The sequence below is a fragment of the Pseudophryne corroboree genome, chromosome 1 (assembly GCF_028390025.1).
Source record: "Pseudophryne corroboree isolate aPseCor3 chromosome 1, aPseCor3.hap2, whole genome shotgun sequence".
In the NCBI taxonomy this organism is placed as follows: domain Eukaryota; kingdom Metazoa; phylum Chordata; class Amphibia; order Anura; family Myobatrachidae; genus Pseudophryne; species Pseudophryne corroboree.
Window position 1 is genome coordinate 839,380,272 of NC_086444.1, and position 14,632 is coordinate 839,394,903.

The 14,632-nt window shown below is 47.0% G+C and overlaps 1 protein-coding gene across 1 annotated transcript in view; it reads left to right on the top strand.

The window, feature by feature from the left end:
• SDAD1 (SDA1 domain containing 1) overlaps window positions 1-14,632 on the top strand; it is a 221,128-nt gene that overhangs the window by 108,965 nt on the left and 97,531 nt on the right. Inside the window, exons 13-14 of the mRNA XM_063919903.1 lie at window positions 6,561-6,619; window positions 7,104-7,180. Of these exons, the coding sequence (XP_063775973.1) occupies window positions 6,561-6,619; window positions 7,104-7,180 (136 nt within the window). The remainder of the gene's footprint in view (window positions 1-6,560; window positions 6,620-7,103; window positions 7,181-14,632) is intronic.

Consider the following 14,632-nt stretch of genomic DNA (forward strand, 5'->3'; position numbering starts at 1 on the left):
AGGGGGCGGGGCCTATTCTCCTCAGCACACAGCTCCATTTTCCCTCACAGAAATGCTGGTGGGAAGGCTCCCATGCTCTCCCCTGCACTGCACTACAGAAACAGGGTTAAAACAGAGAGGGGGGGCACTGATTTGGCGATATGAATATATATTAAATGCTATAAGGGAGGAACACTTATATAAAGGTTGTCCCTATATAATTATAGCGTTTTGGTGTGTGCTGGCAAACTCTCCCTCTGTCTCCCCAAAGGGCTAGTGGGTCCTGTCCTCTATCAGAGCATTCCCTATGTGTGTGCTGTATGTCGGTACGTGTGTGTCGACATGTATGAGGAAAATGTTGGTGAGGAGGCGGAGCAAATTGCCTGTAATGGTGATGTCACTCTCTAGGGAGTCGACACCGGAATGGATGGCTTATTTATGGAATTACGTGATAATGTCAACACGCTGCAAGCCGGTTGACGACATGAGACGGCCGGCGAACAAATTAGTACCTGTCCAGGCGTCTCAAACACTGTCAGGGGCTGTAAAACGCCCATTTACCTCAGTCGGTCGACACAGACCCAGACACGGACACTGATTTCAGTGTCGACGGTGAAGAAACAAACGTATTTTCCTTTAGGGCCACACGTTAAGGGCAATGAAGGAGGTGTTACATATTTCTGATACTACAAGTACCACAAAAAAGGGTATTATGTGGGATGTGAAAAAACTACCTGTAGTTTTTCCTGAATCAGATAAATTAAATGAAGTGTGTGATGATGCGTGGGTTTCCCCCGATAGAAAATTATTGGCGGTATACCCTTTCCCGCCAGAAGTTAGGGCGCGTTGGGAAACACCCCTTAGGGTGGATAAGGCGCTCACATGCTTATCAGAACAAGTGGCGGTACCATCTACAGATAGGGCCGTACTTAAGGAGCCAGCTGATAGGAGGCTGGAAAATATCCTAAAAAGTATACACACACATGCTGGTGTTATACTGCGACCAGCGATCGCCTCAGCCTGGATGTGCAGAGCTGAGGTGGCTTGGTCGGATTCCCTGACTAAAAATATTGATACCCTTGACAGGGACAGTATTTTATTGACTATAGAGCATTTAAAGGATGCATTTCTATATATGCGAGATGCGCAGAGGGATATTTGCACTCTGGCATCAAGAGTAAATGCGATGTCCATATCTGCAAGAAGATGTTTATGGACACGACAGTGGTCAGGTGATGCAGATTCCAAACGGCACAAAGATGTATTGCCGTATAAAGGGGAGGAGTTATTTGGGGTCGGTCCATGGGACCTGGTGGTCACGGCAACTGCTGGAAAATCCACCGTTTTTTACCCTAAGTCACATCTCTGCAGAAAAAGACACCGTCTTTTCAGCCTCAGTCCTTTCGTCCCTATAAGAGTCATATCTGCCCAGGGATAGAGGAAAGGGAAGAAGACTGCAGCAGGCAGCCCATTCCCAGGAACAGAAGCCCTCCAACGCTTCTACCAAGTTCTCAGCATGACGCTGGGACCGTACAGGACCCCTGGATCCTACAAGTAGTATCCAAGGGGTACAGATTGGAATGTCGAGACGTTTCCCCCTCGCAGGTTCCTGTAGTCTGCTGTACCAATGTCTCCCTCCGACAGGGAGGCAGTATTGAAAACAATTCACAAGCTGTATTCCCAGCAGGTGATAATCAAAGTACCCCTCCTACAACAAGGAAAGGGGTATTATTCCACACTATATGGTGGTACTGAAGCCAGAAGGCTAGGTGAGACCTATTCTAAATCTGAAATATTTGAACACTTACAAAAGTTCAAATCCAGATGGAGTCACTCAGAGCGGTGATAGCGAACCGGGAAGAAGGGGACTATATGGTGTCCCGGGACATCAGGGATGCTTACCTCCATGTCCCAAAAATTTGCCTTTCTCACCGAGGGTACCTCAGGTTCGTGGTACAGAACTGTCACTATCAGTATCAGACGATGCCGTTGGATTGTCCAAGGCACCCCGGGTCCTTACCAAGGTAATGACCGAAATGAGGATTCGTCTTCAAAGAAAATGGACGACTTCCTGATAAGAACAAGGTCCAGAGAACAGTTGGAGGTCGGAGTAGCACTATCTCAAGTAGTTCTACGACAACACGGGTGGATTCTAAATATTCCAAAACCGCAGTTGTTCCGACGACACGTCTGCTGGTCCTAGGGATGATTCTGGACACAGTCCAGAAAAAGGTGTTTCTCCCAGAGGAGAAAGCCAGGGAGTTATCCGAGCTAATCGGGATCCTCCTAAAACCAGGAAAAGTGTCAGTGCATCATTGCACAAGAGTCCTGGTAAAAATGGTGGCTTATTACGAAGCGATTCCATTCGGCAGATTTCACGCAAGAACTCTTCAGTGGGATCTGCTGGACAAATGGTCCGGATCGCATCTTCAGATGCATCAGCGGATAACCCTATATCCAAGGACAAGGGTGTCTCTCCTGTGGTGATTACAGAGTGCTCATCTTCTAGAGGGCCGCAGATTCGGCATTCAGGATTGGGTGCTGGTGACCACGGAGGCCAGCCTGAGAGGCTGGAGAGCAGTCACACAGGGAAAAAATTTCCAGGGAGTGTGATCAAGTCTGGAGAATTCTCTCCACATAAATATACTGGAGCTAAGAGCAAATTTATAATGCTCTAAACTTAGCAAGACCTCTGCTTCAAGGTCAGCCGGTATTGATCCAGTGGGATAACATCACGGCAGTCGCCCACGTAAACAGAAAGGGCGGCACAAGAAGCAGGAGGGCAGTGGCAAAACTGCAAGGATTTTTCGCTAGGCGGAAAATCATGTGATAGCACTGTCAGCAGTGTTCATTCCGGGAGTGGACGACTGGGAAGCAGACTTCCTCAGCAGGCACGACCTCCACCCGGGAGAGTGGGAACTTCATCGGGAAGTTTTCCGCATGATTGTGAACCATTGGGAAAGACCAAAGGTGGACATGATGGCATCCCGCCCGAACAAAAAACGAGACAGGTATTGCGCCAGGTCACGAGACCTTCAGGCGATAGCTGTGGATGTCCTGGTAACACCGTGGGTGTAACAGTCGGTGTATGTGTTCCCTCCTCTGCTTCTCATAACCAAGGTATTGAGAATTATAAGACGTAGAGGAGTAAGAACTATACTCGTGGCTCCGGATTGGCCAAGAGGGACTTGGTACCCGAAATTTCAAGAGATGCTCACAGAGGACTAATGGCCTCGGGAGCTAAGAAGGGACTTGCTTCAGCAAGTACCATGTCTGTTCCAAGACTTACCGCGGCTGCGTTTGACGGCATGGCGGTTGAACGCCGGATCCTAAGGGAAAAGGCATTCCGGAAGAGGTCATACCTACCCTGGTCAAAGCCAGGAAGGAGGTGACCGCACAACGTTATCACCACATGTGGTGAAAATATGTTGCGCGGGTGAGGCCAGGAAGGCCCCACGAAGAAATTTCAACTAGGTCGATTTCTGCACTTCCTGCAAACAGGAGTGTCTATGAGCCTCAAATTGGGGTCCATTAAGGTTCAAGTTTCGGCCCTGTAGATTTTCTTCCAGAAAGAATTGGCTTCAGTTCCTGAAGTCCAGACATTTGTCAAGGGAGTATTGCATATACAGCCCCTTTTGTGCCTCCAGTGGCACCGTGGGATCTCAACGTAGTGTTGGGATTCCTCAAATCATATTGGTTTGAACCGCTCAAATCTGTGGATTTGAAATATCTCACATGGAAAGTGACCATGCTGTTGGCCCTGGCCTCGGCCAGGCGAGTGTTAGAATTGGCGGCTTTGTCTTACAAAAGCCCATATTTGATTTTCCATTCGGACAGGGCAGAACTGCGGACTCGTCCCCAGTTTCTTCCTAAGGTGGTGTCAGCGTTTCACCTGAAACAACCTATTGTGGTGCCTGCGGCTACTAGGGACTTGGAGGACTCCAAGTTGCTAGACGTTGTCAGGGCCCTGAAAATATATATATATATATAATTCCAGGACGGCTGGAGTCAGAAAGTCTGACTTGCTGTTTATATTGTATGCACCCAAAAAGCTGGGTGCTCCTGCTTCTAAGCAGACTATTGCTCGTTGGATTTGTAGTACAATTCAGCTTGCACATTCTGTGGCAGGCCTGCCACAGCCAAAATCTGTAAATGCCCATTCCACAAGGAAGGTGGGCTCATCTTGGGCGGCTGCCCGAGGGGTCTCGGCTTTACAACTTTGCCGAGCAGCTACGTGGTCAGGGGGGAACACGTTTGTAAAATTCTACAAATTTGATACCCTGGCTGAGGAGGACCTGGAGTTCTCTCATTCGGTGCTGCAGAGTCATCCGCACTCTCCCGCCCGTTTGGGAGCTTTGGTATAATCCCCATGGTCCTGACGGAGTCCCCAGCATCCACTAGGACGTTAGAGAAAATAAGATTTTACTTACCGATAAATCTATTTCTCATAGTCCGTAGTGGATGCTGGGCGCCCATCCCAAGTGCGGATTGTCTGCATTACTTGTACATAATTATTGTTACAAAAATCGGGTTATTATTGTTGTGGGCCATCTTTTCAGAGGCTCCTTCGTTGTTATCATACTGTTAACTGGGTTCAAATCACAAGTTGTACGGTGTGATTGGTGTGGCTGGTATGAGTCTTACCCGGGATTCAAGATCCTTCCTTATTGTGTACGCTCGTCCGGGCACAGTACCTAACTGAGGCTTGGAGGAGGGTCATAGGGGGAGGAGCCAGTACACACCATGTGATCCTAAAAGCTTACTTTTTGTGCCCTGTCTCCTGCGGAGCCGCTAATCCCCATGGTCCTGACGGAGTCCCCAGCATCCACTACGGACTATGAGAAATAGATTTATCGGTAAGTAAAATCTTATTTTTGTTGCTTTTTGTGCAGAACAGACAGTGATGAGCAAGCAAGTTAACTGTCCAGTTTGTGCAAGTTAATATAAGGTGGCAACGTTCTGATAAAGCTGATTCTTATACTCTACAACACAAGCTATTAAATCTATAACGTGAAGCCGTAATGGCCGCTGAACCTCGTGCACGTGCTACGCACTCCGTACGCTATTTGCGTAAGAATACCTTGCACGTGGTAAGCAAGTTACGTACACACGCTGCGCTGGGTGTACGGAACACACACAGCGAGCGTACACACAGATGATAACCTTTAAAACATTACACAGCGTATGAATATACTATAATGATAAGACACTGGTTTACCTTGTTAATATAAAAAGCTACTTGAGCGGTTGAGACGCTCCGATTACCCACAGTAATGTAATGAACACTCAATACTTTGCTAAGGTTCCAAAACCTTTACTAACAAGCTTTTAGTTATATCGAAAAGGGGAAACACAGTTGACAAGTCATACACTACAAGCTAACATATAATTCTAACAGAATATCTAGACAAAAATATACGCAATAGTGAACGATCACAAATACAAATACATAGACTAAGAATGAATGGCTAACATTACACGGGTAACAAAATGGCCACAGAGAAACATACCATACGGGGAACACTCGCAAGCGCAACCGGAATCCAGTCCTCCAATTATCAGAGATAAATGTTGAAGAGAGAGAGTACTGGCCGGTCTGGGGACAGTGACCCTTATATACACAACATACAGTGTACTACAAAGGGCCCTACAATCTTATTGTTCATTGGACACAGGAATGTCTCTCTACACTGTAACAAAAGGTCATAGGTGGATTTGAACAGGTGGGCTGTGGCTATTACAAACTGCTCAGGTGGGAGGAAATCGCCGGATTCCCGCCGCATGGATAATGAACTGCAAATATATGAAATGTCCAGAAACTACTAATGGCCATAACTATACGCAGGAGCGATTAATCTTTACATAACCAACACCGGATTGTTGCTATTAAAATACTCTTCGGTTAGGTACCAGACACCACTGTTCAACCTTAGACAGACCCTTTGTATCACGAAAAGAGGGATTCCCATGTCCATGAACAAGTCACATTAAACAAACTTACAGTTATCACTAAGGGGAACATTACCAATAAAACCTGCTATATGGATTTATTAAGCAGCGATTGAGTCGCCCGCTAGACGCACACAAACTCTACCGTAAATGCACATACCATGCGCTCGAGCGCACGCCCGTAGAGGCGCCGTCACGCAATTGCGAATATGTGCACGCACGCCAGAGAAAGTGCATGTGCAGCGGGCAAGCGCATGGGGTGAATATATGGCAACGTGTAGCATGATATTTTTCCGACTTTGACAGTTCTCATCTATATGATTGGCTAGGTGCTATAGCACTGGATCTCCTAGGTTTTCCAAATTTTACAGATCCGTTTCATATTTTGCTACTTTTTTAACTTTGGAACACTTCTTAGCCTGGACTTCAGAAGCCTAATGCGCTTTCATTGTCGTGTACTGTTTCTACCCACACTGCCTCTACTGTTTGTAGGTCAATACTCCACTGTAATACTTTCATGTTCTGCTGCCTTTTCTAAGTAACATTTTGCAACACACACACACTTGTCCATGCTTAGACAGGTCATTCGTGTGAGTATACCCTGTGCTAATTCTCAATGTCTTGTCATTCAGAGGTGACCAAGATTCTGCTGTTTGCTGCACAAGCCACTCATCACCTGGTCCCTCCAGAGGTAACTTCTTACATTTCACAGAATTACTTTAGAGTATTAGAGCATGAGCCTAATATTGGCTTCAGATCTTTAGATATTCTGATTATTTAAATGAAAATACAAATGTGGTATAAACTAGTGCATACCATTTGTTCTTAAAACGTCACTTTGTAATGACAAAAATAAGTTTGCCATTCATAATGTTTAACAAAATTGCATTAAATAAAACATATTAATCAGACTTTAGCATGCTCAACAGGGAAGGACCATTAGTGAGAAATACGTGCTAGCCTGGCTTTATGTATTTTTATTGTGTATTTAAGAAATGAATCTTACATTTTCTTGTAGTATTGTAGAAGAGGATGGCAATTCATGAATAATTTCAATAATTTTCTGTACTGGATAGTGTCCTGTTCTGCCCCAAAAAATCATTAATTCTAAACAATTTGTATTAGAAATATGTTAGTGTAGTAACGCTGCACTTTTATCTTTCTATCCTTTCCAGATTGCTCAATCCGTGCTGATGACCATCGCTAATAACTTTGTTACAGAGAGAAACTCAGGAGAGGTGATGACTGTTGGGTGAGTGTCATTTTTGTCTCCAGGGTCAGGGTCGCAGCCTTTATATAATTGATGTGGTAATGACATCCATGGAGGACACAGGGATGACACTAAGCATAGAGTGGAGACTGGGTACCAAATGGTTGAACTTTCTTTCCCAGCAGCACAGGCTTTCTCTCTCCTATACCATGCACACTCAGCCCATAGAGCCAGTTCTCATTTGGTGCTTCAAGCAGTGGGCACAGGTTTTTGGGGTTGCTGCTAAGCAGCCTCATTATTTTATTTTGGTGACTTTTTGTTTCTTCTTCAGGGAAGACAATGGGGTATAGGTGGTGGGTAGGACTGAGCACCAAACAGTTAAAGCTTAAACATATCCCAGGATGCTCCAGTCCTTATTCATTGTTGATCAGATTAACGGTGAACCGGCTCCTGCCGCACCAAAATTAATCAGTGGTGCTGCTGTTAAGCAGCCCAAGATTATTCTTTTTATTTTTTTGTACTGAACAGCGCTAGGCAGTCTTCTGGAAGACCGCACTGCTGCTCCATCAACCCATCAGCATCTGGGGGTCTGGCTAGCACGGCTCCACGGGAGGACCCTGGACTGCAGCTGGAGCACAGGGGGACAGGTAAGGCGGGAACCCGTGTCCTCCGGTCTTGGGAGACAGACCAGAGATGCTGATGTGCGCCCTGGTTCGTCCAGGACCTCACTAGACCACCAGGGCTAACATACCGACGCAGGTTTTTTTCACTTGCGTCCAGGAAACCTGTGGTTGATGTCAACATTATAGAGGTCAGCCCTCTTCCTGTTGCCCCTCCCCCAGCTCAAGGCATTCCACTGTGGTCTGTGTAGTTGATTTAGTGTCCATTGCAGTTTTTTATACTGTATTCTGCATTGTCTGTGACTTGTGCTTGCTCTGCTGTCTAATATTTTTTTACTGTCAGTTTAAACGTTTCCCTTTTACTTCTCAAACAACCCTAAGAACAGGTGTTTAGAGGTTTAACATACTTCACAGCTACCAATGTTTGTGAAGGTAGTCACAGTACTGTAAAATCGTAGCTAATCTGGCGGCCGCCAAAACTGCTTTCCTTCCCTCAGCCTCTACTCTGAGGTCTACATTTGACATCTGCAGGGGGTGGCATGTTAGGCGATTCCCTGCTTGTGGGGAATTGCATCTTAAGCAGCCATTACGCTTCTGGATGCGGAGACCACCGGAGCCAGCTGATGTGAGTGGGCAAAAACCACAAGTAAAGACAAAAGTAGTGCAAGTGCGCAGTCAGTAGCAGCTGGAATGGGGACGGTCAGACCCCCTGATATGTATATTAACAAAATATATAAGTATACCAGCGCTGGCTGTAAGAATTATATATAAAAATAGAACGGTTTGCTTCATAAAAAAGAATCACAATTTCTCTTGCGTCCTAGAGGATGCTGGGGTCCACATTAGTACCATGGGGTATAGACGGGTCCCCTAGGAGCCACTGGCACTTTAAGAGATTGAGTGTGTGGGCTGGCTCCTCCCTCTATGCCCCTCCTACCAGACTCGGTTTAGAAAATGTGCCCGGAGGAGCCGGTCACAGCTAGGGGAGCTCCATAGGAGTTTTTCTAGTTTTGTTGTTTTTTATTAGAGTTGGCACAGGGAGGCTGCTGGCAACAGCCTCCTGCTTCGTGGGACTTAGGTGGGGAGTAGTATCCAACCCTGAGAGGTTAATGGCCCCTATCTCCGCTGACAGGACATGGAGCTCCTGAGGGTGATGATCGTTAGCCGCCCGAGGCGACCGCTCACTCCCGCAGCATGCCGCCACCCCCTAGCAGAGCCAGAAGATTTCAGTGGCGAGTGAGTCACCGGCCCCCACAGCAAGCGGGGAGCCGGTGTGAAGATGGCGGCAACAGGGTGGGAGCGCAATACTAACTGCACTCCGGAGGCTCAGCGGTATACACTGCGGCGCTATGAGGGGCGCCCTGAGCCAGCGCCTATACCCAACACTGGTCACCAAGGCTGTCAGGGACCTCAGTAATGCTGCCAGCAAATTTCCTCAGGCCAGTATAAAGAAGTGAAGAGTGGGAAGCAGCGCCATGTTCAGGGGGCGGAGCTTCTCAGAGCGGACACAGCAGCGTTCAGCGCCGTTTTCCTGCCTGCAGATCCGGTACAGAGATGCTGACAGGGAGAGCTGTGTCTCCAAGCAACTCCAGCTATCCTGTGCGGTACCAAGGGGCTGTAGATGGGGGAGGGGAAGGCTCTAAAATTACTGTGTAGTCTATTAAGGTACACAGTCAGCACTAGGTAGTTGTATATATCTACCTTTGGAAGCGCTGTGTGTGTGCTGGCTCCAAGCTCTCTGTTTCTTTGTGGCATGCTTGGTGGACGGGGGGGGGACGGGACAGGACTGTATCCGACATTTTCCTGTGTGTGGGGTGTTTGTTTCTCACATAGCCATGTCTAGAGACTCTGTGTCTTATGCTGCAGACGACATTTCCTCTCAGGAGGAATCCATTCCATGTACACAGGAATGTAATTTTTTGTCTCAGATCCCTATTACTGAGCCTGAGTGGTTGACCTCTATTAAGGGAATGATCTCTCAGATCTCTACTAGGGTAGCTCATACTGAGACTGAAACTCAGGTTTTAAAGAAGTCTATTGCAGTTTGGTCAGGTTCTGTCCCTATTTGTTCAAAATACCCTAGCATATACCCACAAAAACGTGCACTTGCCCAGATTATGCAAGATGACACGGATACCGACTCTGACACGGCTGACGGTGATGGGGATGTGCTGAGGGGGGCAGCATCCCTGGCTAAGGGGGTGCAGCTCATGATTGAGGCTATTAGAGATGTGTTAAACATTTCTGACACAACACCTGAGCAGGTTGAGGAGGCCTACTTCACAGATAATAAGAAAGCCTCGCTAACCTTCCCTGCGTCTAAAGAATTAAACTTTCTTTGAAAAATCCCTGGAGAACCCGGAGAAAAAATTCCAGATCCCCAAAAGGGTTTTGGTTATCTTTCCTTTCCCTGAGGAGAATAGAAAAAAATGGGAAAACCCACCCATAGTTGACGCATCTGTTTCCAGACTGTCAAAGAAGGTGGTTTTACCTGTCCCTGGGTCTACTGCGTTAAAAGAACCGGCTGAGCGTAAGATTGACACTATGGTCAGATCCATATGCACTGCTTCAGGGGTGGCATTGAGGCCCTCTATTGCCTGTGCATAGATTTCTAAAGCTATAGTAAAGTGGTCAGGCACGTTACTAGAGGATTTGGTTTCAATGGATAGAAGTGACATTGAATTGTTTTTACGTAACATACAGGATTCTGCGGGGTTCATGGTGGATACCTGGGTACGCTGACTGCAAGGGTATCTTCCATGTCTTTCTCTGCTCGCAGGGGTCTCTGGCTACGCCAATGGTCTGCAGACGCGGAATCCAGGAGAAGTGTGGAGAATCTACCCTACACAGGTCAGGCTTTATTTGGGGAAGCATTGGATGCGTGGATTTCCATGGCAACCGCGGGTAAGTCACATTTTCTTCCCTCAGCTACGCCTTCTACGAAGAAACCCTTTTCTTCATCTGCATCGCAGTTCTTTCGGACTGCTAAGACAAAAAGTCCAAGCCTCCTACCACCTTCTTTAGAGGTGGTTGTGCAAAATCCAAAAAGCCTGCACCCGCAGGCTCCCAGGACCAGAAGCCGGCTTCTGGTTCCTCAAAATCCTCAGCATAACGGTGGTCCGCGAGGCTCAGACGTTTCAGACACGTCTGGGTGTCGTCCGGCCTGGATCCCTGGGTATAGGATATTGTGTCCTAGGGGTACAGACTGGAGTTTCAAGAACTTCCGCCGCACCGATTCTTCAAATCCGGCTTGCCAGTTTTGCTGGCAGACAGGGCTATACTACAGGAAGCCATCCAAAAATTGGAAAAGTCACAGGTCATTGTTACAGTTCCACCTCATATGTAAACCATGGGGTGGGTATTCAAACCTTTTCGTGGTACCGAAACCGGATGGTTCGGTCAGACCGATTTTGAATTTGAAATCATTAAACCCTTATCTGAGGGAGTTCAAATTCAAAATGGAGTCTCTGAGAGCGGTGATCTCTGGTCTGGAGGAGGGAGAGTTTCTGGAATCCCTGGATATCAGGGATGCGTACCTTCACATTCCGATTTGGCCGCCACACCAGGCTTATCTCAGATTTGCACTGTTGGACTGTCACTATCAGTTCCAGGTGCTGCCATTCGGCCTCTCCACAGCACCGAGGGTGTTCACCAAGGTGATGGCAGAGATGATGGTTCTCCTCCGCAGACAGGGGTTGAACATACTTCCATATCTGGACTACCTGCTGATAAAGGCATCGTCCAGGGAGAAGTTGTTACAGTCCATTGCTCTCACGACTCATCTACTCAGGGAGCACGGTTGGATCCTGAACCTTCCGAAGTCACATTTGGAGCCGACAAGGAGATTGTCGTTCCTGGGAATGATCCTCGACACAGAGGTGCAGAGGGTGTTTCTACTGGAGGAGAAAGCGTTGGTGATTCAAACAATGGTCCAGGATGTTCAAAAAGGGTTGAGATTGCCTAAAGGATAAAAAAAAGGGGCAGACTAGATGGGCCAAGTGGTTCTTATCTGCCATCAAATTCTATGTTTCTATGATGTCCTGAAACCAGCCCGGGTTTCGGTTCATCAGTGCAGTCGTCTTCTGGGGAAGATGGTTGCCTCTTATGAGGCTCTACAGTCCGGTAGATTTCATGCTCCATCTTTCCAACTGGATCTCCTAGACAAGTGGTCGGGATCTCACCTACACATGCACCAGGGGATACGTCTGTCACCAAAAGCAAGTATTTCACTCCTCTGGTGGCTGCAACTGCCTCACCTTCTGGAGAGCTGCAGGTTTGGGGTTCAGAACTGGATCCTTATAACCACCGATGCAAGTCTCAGAGGTTGGGGCGCAGTCACCCAAGGGGAATCCTTCCAAGGAACGTGTTCATGTCAGGAATCCCTTCTTCCAATATACATCCTGGAACTAAGCCGTGTACAACAGACTTCTACAAGCAGCACAACTTCTGCAAGATCAGGCCATTCAAGTGTAGTCGGACAATGTAACGACGGTGGCCTACATAAACCGACAGGGCGGAACGAAGAGCGGAGCTGCAATGTCAGAGGTAACAAAAATCCTCCTCTTGGCAGAAAGGCACGCAATGGTGCTGTCAGCAATCTTCATTCCGGGAGTGGACAACTGGGAAGCGAACTTCCTCAGCAGGCACGATCTCCATCCAGGAGAATGGCACCTCCATCCGGAGGTGTTCACGGAGATGACCAATTGTTGGGGCGTACCTCAAATAGACATGATGGCCTCGTGTCTCAACAAGAAACTTCGGAGGTACTGTTCCAGGTATGTTCAAATCTCACCCTGTAATCTGCTATTGCAATCTGAACCTCAGCAAAACATCTCTATTCTAAATGTATGTTCAAATCTCTTGTTAGATAGTTTTGTGATTTCTGGTTTTGTTTGTAATTTAAAAAACCTGTGTTTCAAAGTTTGGTCAGTGCCGCATATTTAATCAAGGCAGACTGGGCTGGTGTTTGCTTGGTCAAACACTGGGTAATTTAGCTCCTTTGATTAGTGGGACATTTGCCTCCGCTGTAGTTGTGTCAATTTACCATAGTATATCTGTAGCTTCAGCCATGCACAGCTGTGCATGTCAGCTGTGCGTTCCAATACTCAAAGCGTTCCTATCTCTAAGCGTTTTGAAAATTAACAGTTAAAAAAAACAGTTGAACAAACATTGAACAACATCAAGAAAGAAATCCAGAACATTATGTAGACTCATCAAACCTTTGAAATGAAATCACCAGGACTATGCCCACTAACCCTCTGGCAGAGAACATCAGTAGTACCTTACAGGCCTACCCCTCAAAGGATGGACTACTCCATCCAGGGTAATCCTACACGGTGCGCCGAAGATGGCTGCTGCACCTGGTACCCTGTGAGGGTGGAATACACAACCCATGGAAGTTATTACCCAAAATGCCTACACCAATCATGCATTATTCTTTGTGTCTTTTTTTGTCTGTGTGGTTTATATTTTGATGTGTAATACTTAAATCTTCTGTATTATGTGCAATGTTTGTTTGAGTACTAGTTGGCGCCGTGGATGGCTGCCTCGGTGCTGCTCTGCCAAGCAGCCTTCGTTTTTAGTCTTACATGTATAATATGTTGCGTCAATTGTACAGTTGCAATGTGCAGTATGAACTCATATGTGTAATGTTTGTAATGTATGCTATGTTTTTCCCCCTTCTTATGCCATGTATTCCCCCTTCATGTTGCTGCTTGGCGATGCATTGTACCACAAAGAATTCCTAGTGTACGTTAGTACACCTGGCCAATAAAGCTGATTCTGATTCTGAAGCAGTGGCGGTGGATGCCCTGGTAACACCGTGGGCGTTCAAGTCAGTGTATGTGTTCCCTCCACTTCCACTCATTCCAAAAATTCTAAAGTTTTTAAAAAGAACAAAAGTTCAGGCGATCCTCATTGCTCCGGACTGGCTAAGGAGGGCTTAGTACGCGGATCTGCTGGAAGATCCAAGGCCTATTCCTCTTCGGGAGGATCTTCTACAACAGGGACAGTTCGCTTATCAAGACTTACCACGGCTATGTTTGACGGCATGGAGGTTGAACGCCAGATATTAGCTCGGAAGGGCATTCCGAACAAGGTTATTCCTACCCTAGGAAAGGCGTAACCTACCCGCTAGGAAAGGCGTAACGTCTAAACATTACCATCGCATTTGAAAAAAGTATGTGTCTTGGTGTGAATCCAAGAAGGTTCCTGCGGTGGAGTTTCAACTTGGTCGGTTTCTCCTCTTCCTGCAAGCAGGTGTGGATATGGGCTTGCGTTTGGAATCCATAAAGGTCCAGATTTCGGCTTTATCCATTTTCTTCCAGAAACATTTGGCTGCCCTCCCTGAGGTTCAGACCTTTTTGAAAGGGGTTCTGCACATCCAGCCTCCCTTTGTGGCGCCTACGTCACCCGCTTGGCTTACGCTTAAGGTCTTATTTTTTTGGGCTTATGCCTCTGCTTGACTGGTTTTAGACTTGGGTGCCTTATCCTGTTGGTCACCCTTTCTGATTTTTCACAGTGACCGGGCGGTTCTTAGAACTCGCCCTGGTTATCTACCTAAGGTGGTGTTGTCTCTCCACCTTAACCATGAGATTGTGGTTCCGGCCTTTATCTCTCCTGGTTTGTCCTCCATAGAGTGGTCTTTGGATGTGGTACGGGCTCTCCATATGTTATGTGAAGAGAACCGCCTCTTTTAGGAGATCTGATTCTCTCTTTGTCCTTTTTGGTTTTTGCAAGCGTGGCTGGCCTGCGAATAAGCAAACTTTGGCCAGATGGATTAGAATGGTGATTGCACAAGCTTATGCGCAGGCTGGACTTCCAGCTCCTGCTGCTATCAAGGCCCATTCAACTCGGTCTGTTGGACCTTCTTGGG